The 9,167-nt window shown below is 42.8% G+C and overlaps 2 protein-coding genes across 6 annotated transcripts in view; both read left to right on the top strand.

Moving 5' to 3' along the window:
• LOC105559855 overlaps positions 1–7,925 on the top strand; it is a 28,224-nt gene extending 20,299 nt beyond the window's left edge. For 3 of the 5 annotated variants that reach the window (XM_012008469.1, XM_012008468.1, XM_012008470.1), the window contains 8 exons: positions 646–862; positions 1,680–1,841; positions 2,218–2,415; positions 2,864–2,973; positions 4,568–4,920; positions 5,090–5,341; positions 5,422–5,734; positions 6,573–7,925. In XM_012008469.1, coding sequence (XP_011863859.1) covers positions 646–862; positions 1,680–1,841; positions 2,218–2,415; positions 2,864–2,973; positions 4,568–4,920; positions 5,090–5,341; positions 5,422–5,734; positions 6,573–6,747 — 1,780 coding nt within the window. In that variant the 3' untranslated portion in view covers positions 6,748–7,925. The remainder of the gene's footprint in view (positions 1–645; positions 863–1,679; positions 1,842–2,217; positions 2,416–2,863; positions 2,974–4,567; positions 4,921–5,089; positions 5,342–5,421; positions 5,735–6,572) is intronic. The other 2 variants (XM_012008471.1, XM_012008472.1) reach the window with 1 other exon arrangement.
• Positions 6,757–9,167, top strand: part of LOC105559877 (venom allergen 5 2-like) — an 8,644-nt gene continuing 6,233 nt past the window's right edge. Inside the window, exon 1 of the mRNA XM_012008507.1 lies at positions 6,757–6,822. Coding sequence (XP_011863897.1) covers positions 6,757–6,822 — 66 coding nt within the window. The remainder of the gene's footprint in view (positions 6,823–9,167) is intronic.

Here is a 9,167-nt window from a genome sequence, read left to right as displayed (position 1 = left end):
ATTCCCGCTACATTCAACGGTCACGTAAGCGAGCGCGACGACAATCGTAAACGGCACTTTTACATTAATCGGCGTTAAGCTTAATTACATATATCGCAAAGAAGATACGCGCGTATCAATTTGTTTGCGGTATTTCGCGATATTTTAATGTACGCGGGCTATGCCGAATGGCGCGCGCGCGCGCGCGCGAGCGAAAAGACTCATCATTTCGGATTAGAGGGACACGCGATTATTATGCGTCCCACATATATCATAGCCGGCAAATGTTTTACGATGGATTTTGTATGCATAATATTAAGCGTATTGAGTCACGAGTGAAATCGATGTCGATGACGTTAATAGACTGATTTACCCCCGGACTTTGATGCGCGATTACCACTGAATGAAACGCGACGACAGCTTATTCGCGTAACGGCCATAAAGATAATTTTGTTTCGATACCGCTAATACGCGGAGCTGTGCTGTGCAACCAAATTCGAAGGGTAAAAACTGCACGGCGGCGAAATAAAGGGACGTTGGTTTCCCTTGGCACTCGATCGTCCGCCGTTTGTCGTAAAATTTTGTTACCAAGTCTCGCCGAGACCTTTCCCCTCCCGCCAAGTTTACTTCCCTTATTGCATTACGCGTAATTTCTCACTCTTGCAGGGCGATTCGATTGACTGGTCCGTTTGTCACAATGGTGTACAGCATGATAACGGGCGACATGCTGACCTTCGGTATTATCTACACGGTCATGCTCTTCGGATTCTCGCAATCGTTTTACTTTCTTTACAAGGGATTCCCCGGGGTGAAGTCATCTCTCTATCACTCCTACCCTTCGACCTGGATGGCGCTGTTTCAGATAACCCTTGGCGATTATAACGTAAGCTCCCTATAAATTACCCTTTTATTGGCACCCGTCGTGGCGGTTCCTACCGCGGAGTCTTATCTTGCACACGCATGCACGCAAGTGCGAGATAATCCTCTAGTCTTTCTCTCTTTGTTTTTTTCTTCATTTGCTCCGAGTCTCATCCTACAGTTTGTTTTATCTACACTTGCAAAAATAATGTTTCTCGCTCTCCCTCCCACCCCGAGTGAATTTGCATTTATTTATCTCATCCGTTTATTATCCTTTGTGCTGGATATAAATTTGAAACGTTGTAGAGCACTGCGAGACATTAGTTTAATTACCGTGTATCAAAGTCAAAGATTAAACGCGCGTTTACATCATTCCGGACGTTGTTCCGATGTTGGTGCATCAGGACGCGCGGCTATGAATCTTGAATTTCAATCACGGACAATTCCGCGTTGCGCAAAATACACTACAATATGGTTTCCTGACGAAATTAAAGATTTAGCACGACGTTCGCGCGCGCGCGCGTGCGAGCGCGTCTGCATGAACGCGCGCGGCCGGGCGCATAAAATACTGCCTGTCCCGTAAAAATCATTGCTCGGTTTCGCAGTTCGTATAACGATTAACTCGTTGCACTGAATTAAAAGGGCAGTACGATGGAAAATACGGGTTTCCGTTTGAAAATTCTACGCCGCTTCCGCCGACGCGCGCGGCGGGCACGCAACATCGGGCATTGGCCGCTTATTTATTAGCGCCCGCGTTTAATTGTCGCGACGATTTACCAGCGACGATTTACCGGCCTTGCGTTCATTCAATCGCGTTTATCGCGCGTGCGTGTGTGTTGCAGTACGCGGATTTGAGTAACACGACCTACCCCAATTTGAGCAAGGCCGTCTTCGCGATTTTCATGGTGCTCGTGCCTATACTGCTGCTCAACATGTTAATCGCCATGATGGGCAACACATACGCGCACGTTATCGAGCAGAGCGAGAAGGAATTCGTCAAGCAGGTTGGTATCGAAGTCATTCACCCACTTTCTTAAGTTTGGCATTCAACTTCCACGATTCGTTGCTTACGCGGATTATGTTTCCACGTGTCGGGAAACGCTGAGATAATTTTCCAATATGTTAAATTACTTGATTGTTAAATTAGACCAACTCATGACACCAAATTCGACAAAAACTGCCGTTAATGTTTAGCAAATACGGAAATAGATGTGTTCGGAAATAGAGCTGACTGTCCTGTACACTCCATGATTAGTGAAATTATCTGTGTAGCTCCAGTGGCACAGATCACGTAAATAAATGCCACAAATAACACTTGATTGCTCGATCGCTCTGATATTTGCTCGATTAAATACCCCTTTGCATTAATTTCCTATCAAGTGGGCAAAAATCGTCGTCTCCTTGGAACGCGCCGTATCCCAGAAAGACGCCCATAATTACCTGCAGGAGTACAGCATCAAGCTGGGACCCGGCGACGACCCGAACAATCCCGTGTCGGAACAGAGGGGCGTGCTGGTTATTAAAAGCAAATCGAAAACCAAAGCGAAGCAGCGTAAGGGCGCCGTGGCTAATTGGAAGGTGATTTATTTACTTATATTTATTCTTTTTCCATGCGTATGCGCGCGCGCCGCCGGCAATGTATATCCAAAGATTTATTCCGCACCAGTGTGCATCAAGCGTCAGAATTTATTTATCGGCGTCCCATTCGCCTGATACGAGTTCTGGTATCGACTCTCGTAAAATGCACGCAGCGAATTTTGCTACGGTGTAGTAAATTTCATCAGAACGGCACACAGCCAAATATTTACTTAAAAGTGGATTGTAAATTAATGGCATTAATAATTCGTTCAATCACTTTTTCCTTCCTAGGCCAACGAACGAATTCAAACGGCGCCAACGACGCTATTAATTAAGAGAAGTAGATGTGTAGCGCTTGCGTGCGATTAATCGAAATGATTTCTCAACTTTTCAATTTCACCTACGAAAGTATCGTTGTAATACCACTTCGCTCCATATATTTTTGCAGCGAGTCGGAAAAGTCACGATACACGAATTGAGAAAACGAGGTATGACTGGCGAGGAACTCCGTCGTATAATGTGGGGCCGCGCGTCCTTCTCTACTCCTGTACGAGTCAGGTAATGATATTTTCATCGCGTCTCATCATACCGCATTTCTCCGGAGCTATTCATTGTTTTACTATCCTTTCAGTATAATTTCAAAATACTCCTGTTGTCTTACAATTCCTCGCCTTTATGCTCAGCTTACTATTATATTATTATAAATTACAACGCACTTATTAAATATCAGGCAGTTGTTATAGGACAAAAATTTATAACGATAGATATTTCGTGTCCCATTTTAATTTTACTGCAAGTTGAAAAAATTATCGTACACAACTGGCACAGTATCAAATTAAATTAATCCAATGTTTAATTTAATGAATTATCCGCCAGCTGAACCGTCCAATTTCTTCAGCCTGTTAATTATTTACTGGCGACGATAAGCTTTAATTTTTGTCAAAATAATATAAATTACAATGCACTTATTAAATATCAGGCAGTTATTATGAGACAAAAATTGATAACGATAGATATTTCCTGTTCCATTTTAATTTTACTGCAATATACGTATTATATATTCGTAAATTTAAAAAATTACCGTACACAACCGGCACATTATTAAATTAAATTAATCCAACGTTTAATTTAACGAATTATCCGCCAGCTGAACCGTCCAATTTCTTCAACCTGTTAATTATTTACTGGCGACGATAAGCTTTTATTTTTGTCAAAATAATATACATTTTTATCATATTTGTATTATAATGTTCGTTTATATAACTGTGATAAAAATTTCAAGCAGTTACTTAATCAATTATTTAATTGATTAGTTTTTTATTATTCTTTATTTAATTGTTTTACACGCGCATATACGATAAGGAGGAAAAAAATAAGGCGAATCCGTTTCAATCGCTCGCTGACGTTGCGTCCTGACGCTCTTGCAACGACTTGCAACGCATAGATTTACAATCGCCCTTGCGGGGAGTGACTCACCGCCTGAAAGACAGTACGCGAACGATACTTTTTATCACCTCGTAATTCTGTCGAGTTGCAATCCGGACGTAGCAACTCACAAGTGTCTAGAAACATAGTCCTTCACGGATTGGCTGTGCCTCGTAACGAACGCATAAGCGACGCGAACGTGACCGTATCTCGAGTCTATTAAATATTTATGAGGCTCGACGCGCGATGTGTTACATAATACCTACGTAGCAGGATGTAAGACGAACAGGTCGTACATCTAACACAAAGAATCAGAGATTTCGCAGAGGCGTCAGTGATTCAACATCTCGTAATCTAACCGATGATTTCAAGAGCGCGCGCAACTTCAAACATTTTGTTTTTTCTCTATTAATTTAATTTACTAACTCAACTTCGCTGGTTGCACATATCTTTCTACGAACCGATGGATGGGCGATAATATTTGAAAGATTTATTACGTTCACACGATTGTAACGTCAATATGTAACTTTAATTGCCGCACGTCTGCTTATTAATTACTTGGCAAAACTATTATTTTTAATTGTGGCAAGTCTGCTTATTATACAGAACTCAAGTATTATTGATGTAATTATTCTGATAATGGCTCGTTTGAACGTAACATTTTATATGGTACATCAATCTGTCTGCGGAACATTGTGGCCACGCGTTAATTTCACGTGCATTACAGTCCCAATGCCGACCAACCGCAAGTGTCGGCAGTTACTGCAGGTTTTGGTGATGCGTTAACCGCAGCTTTGGACGTAATGGCCTTTGCACATGACTTTGACTTATCCACCGCGACGGAGGGCATACCTACAAATATCGACGCGAAGCAGATAAAGACGACGACACAGTCGAAAGCCGCTCTCAACGAGCAGCAGACGAAAACAACCCCAGATAACCCAGCAGCGGTGGCGAGTGTGCAACCACATAAACAACCAATTGAGGAGCAAACTAAATTATCAGGTCTCACGGATTTAGTCGACAAGTCTATCGATCCTGCGAAAGACGTGGAGGCAATGAACGTGAAAAATACGAATCGTAAGTATACGCAAATTCTTCCTAATTGATCGTCGATAATTAATAACTTTGGTCTATTAAAAATATTCCGTGACCAAGAGCGAAAATATGCTCCGAGAGTTATTTTTCTGGAGTACACGAAACCGCGCGATTTTATACCAAGAGAGATTAAATAGTATATTGAATGTAGAAACAAAAGCGCTGAAAGAGGCCGCGGAAGATCCGTTTCTGGAGCTCGCTATCGCTTCCGAGTCTGCAGCAGATTACAAAACTCTACTGCAAATGGCCAAGTCCGCCCTGGCCACAAGCGAAGCTTCAATGAAAACCACGATCGACCCGCAAATTCTAGCACATTTCGCCATGGTCGCCCCGCCGACCGCTGAGAAATCTACCATCGTTAAGAAGCAATATTTCATTGAGTCCAGCGACAATGACCTCGGCGGTGAGCACGAAATTATCGAGGTTCAAAAATTCATCTCGCATTCTTACGAATTGACGAATCTGCGCTCATTGTTTTTACAGGAAGTCACCTGCTCGGCACCGAGGCTCGCCTTCGAAGGATAAAATCCGCGAACAACAGATACAACGCCACGTCGAAACGGCCGCGTCGCGTCGACGACGACGACAGTTCCTCGTCTACGACGTCCGTCGAGCGGAGTCAGCGATATCGACCGCTGCTGAATGATCCGGAAGAGAGACCGGCGAATCGTGACGAGACCGAAGGACGAAACACCGCTGTTGAAACAATTAAGCAGGAGGTCAAGCAGAACGGTGGCATTCCCACCAAACCGCCCGATAAAATCCAAAAACGTCGGCCGAAAACGGCCAAGAACAGGTAACCGAGTCAACGATGAATTGCGGTATTTTTGGAATAATTTCGCGATAAATCATCTATTCGGAAAATAAACAAGTTAAAGGCCGAAATATTCTTGTATTCTCAAGGAGAGAGTCAAGTTCTACGCTCCGCCTCACAGTCTTTCAAATTCAACGTAATTAAAGGAAACCTAACATATTTTTTCCTAGCAAAAGACAATTCTGCAAGAACACGCGAATCTCACGAGTTCCAAAATATCACTAAAAATAATCTTACACCTCTTGAATGATTTTATCTAATCTTTGGGGGAAAAAGTGATAAATTCGCCGAGCAGTCGTCGATCTCTTTTTTTCTGTAATCAAACGTATAAACCGGCAAGTGTTGAGCAAGTTAACTAATCGTGACAGCGGACCATTTCCGAGTGCATAACGGCTGACACGACGCGTCAATTGACACGACTTAAATGACACATTAATTAAATTCCATCTAATAATTATCCCACGTCAGTTAGTTACGCAGTGTTCCACACCGTTTGTACTACAGATTCTTTGCCGATCGATTTTTCTTTGACAAAGAGACGTCGTATTTATAACATAATAAAAATATACGAGAGCATCATTGTTAAAGTAAATTTCGCTCGGGAGCGATTTGTTGCAATAATAAAAAGTGCACTAGGCGCGACAATCAATGACGATGCGTTCGGCAAACTTGTTAAAGAAGAATCGCGCCCGGAGAGCCGTTCGGGGCCGAAGAAGAAAAGATTATGTTAAAAAGATCCCGGACGGTATCCCGTAAAGAAAACCGTGGCCGATTGACTGCCTCCCTAATCGGTCGGTGCATTTTTACGATGCATGCGCAGGGTATCGCCCAAGGAAATTGAAGAGCCGGCGAGGAGAAGGGAATCGATTGAGCGGAATAAGGCGGCCTCACCGCCGACGTCGTCCTCGGATCCGCTCGAGCCGTGGAGCACGCGTGGCATTACCGACATGAACACGATACTGGCCTGGCGGGAGAACGCACCGGACAGCCCTTAATATGACTTTATGACATTTCGCGCTGCACCGATCACGGGCGACGTCAATGTCAACGCCGTGGAGGGTCACGCACGTGTATGATCTCGGCGACAAAGAGATCCCACGCCCGAGCGAAGCCGCTTTATTTTGAATACCGCGCAAAAGTCAAGTTTCAAAAAGGTCTAGACACGCGCGACAGGCATTACGCGCGCTTTATTTAATTCCGCGGCACGCAAAGTCGGTCTCTAGCGTATCCAAAAGCTGTACATAAATGTAGCTGTCCGATTTAGAAATAAGCAGAAGGCACACACTGTCGTTATGATATTAATACTCGCAAGAGCGTAATAACCGGCGAGTCAAATTAATCGACAATACCTTTTTACGTATGTAAATCGCTTGGGCTTATCGTTTTTCCGGGCGGAACTTTGAAACATAGATTAGTGTTGCATAAATTAGTTTTCGGCGATACCACGTGGCGCTTAGCGTAAAAAAGAGCTTTCGCGGGGAGTGTATAAGCTCGAGCTAACCAGTTTGCAAAGATATACGATCGATTCAAAGCGATTTGCATATATAGCGCTATTGTGTGTATAGGTACTGTTAATATAGGTATTACTCAATCTTACTCGCGGGGCGCGTATCTCATTATGGAAAACATGCCGCCAAGTAACAGGCTTCCGTATGATAATTATTAAAGTAAACACATATGCCGGGGACCAAATGACGTTAACTCACCGTTACGTAATTTCCAACGGGGTTGCATGAGATGAGAAATTTTCTCATACGTGTACATATCTGTTAAAATAAGCCACTGAGGAATTTCTCAAGGATACAGAACGGTTATGCGGCGCGGGCAACTTACCCGCCCGCTTTACACGGTATTTCCAACTTTGTTCAAGGAGATTCCAGATTTTTACTCTTGCGAAATTTGCCAATTACGCGATTAAAATGTTAGGTAGCAAGTTAGCGGCTTCGCAGACTGCGCAATATTGTGCGAGAATAGCAACTTGTCCGCTGGCAATACCGTTGTCTTAATTTCTGCATTATATATAAGGATTAGAATAATATTAAAAATATATCCCACCCGTTGAAGGCAAAAATATCCTCAGATACTTGTGTCCGATTTCTGTGTGCGAACGTTCGCCTATACCTGGTTATTTGTATGTAAAATACGTACGAAATAAACTATTTTCAAGTCGGTATATATTATTACCTTTAAATTCCTTAAATTAATTTTATTTCCTCTTGCGTTTTATTGTTTATGCACCACTTTCGGTTTTAATCAAAATGTTTGACAGACTATTACTCGGAAATGTAAATTGCGTTACTGACAAAACAATCAACCCTTGCAAAATTGAGTTGTCGCATATGCATACCATTTTACGTTAAAACGTTAAGCAAATTTACAGTGTCGTTAAACACGTCATGCAGTCCGGACTCGCAAAATTTGTGCCTTTTTGCGCCACGCAATATGCAAGAATTATTATACTTTATATAATATTTATTTCTTTTTATCAACCAAGAAAAATATTGGGTATTTTATGCTCACTATATCAGTTAAATGCACAGAATAAAATGCACCGCGTTAATATACATATCGAGCGATGGCTATCGATCCTCGAAATTTTTGCTCACTCGCGATTGTAATTCACCGGCGTCCGCGATACCGCCGGCCTCGTCTACAATCTCCGCCAGCCATTGTTGCGGCGAGAGGAGCTGGAAAGACGGCGGAGATGTTCGGCAGTCTCGGAAACGCAACGGAACTCGCAAAGTTCTTACCTCCCGCGCGTATTGAAACAATAATGATATGAGAGGCGGCCCTGGCTGCGATACCGAAATGAAAACACGTGCCGCGCGCGGCGCGGGAAGAAGGAACCAACTTGGCGAACGGGCACGTTTACACGCTATAACATCCCTCGTGGGGGGGAAACGATCGAACAAACAAATTTCGAACCCGCCGCCACGCCAGAAATTCACCGTGATATTACTATCGAGAGCTTTATAAATCGCACTTAAGGGGAAATACGGCATTGCGAAATTGCTCTACAAACAGTACCTTATAAGCGGAACGGAGGGTCGTTTCTATTATTTTATATCGCTTTTACCGTCACTTTCGTTTTGTCGGATCTCGACGTTCGATTTTCTGTACCGTACTTTTTTTCTTCGTATCTAATAATTGCTCCATTCCAGGTGCAATGCCACGCGATAATATTATTCATTGTTGATACACAGGGTGTACTAGAACCACCGAATCTCCTTTCAATCACTGATCCTTTAGATAATTTCAAGAGGAAAATTCTAATACAAAAATGTCGAGGCTATATAATAGTTTTGAAATTATAGGCGATTATATATAGTGATAAAAGTGTTCCTATGAATGTCGCCCTTTTCATTCAAGTAAAAATTTGCAACATTTTGTAACTTCAAAGTGTTGCAGCTGTCAC

The sequence above is a fragment of the Vollenhovia emeryi genome, unplaced genomic scaffold (assembly GCF_000949405.1).
Source record: "Vollenhovia emeryi isolate VEMERY1.0 unplaced genomic scaffold, V.emery_V1.0 DF939251.1, whole genome shotgun sequence".
In the NCBI taxonomy this organism is placed as follows: domain Eukaryota; kingdom Metazoa; phylum Arthropoda; class Insecta; order Hymenoptera; family Formicidae; genus Vollenhovia; species Vollenhovia emeryi.
The sequence above is the reverse complement of the archived record's forward strand: the minus strand, read 5'-3'. Positions and strand labels throughout refer to the sequence as shown.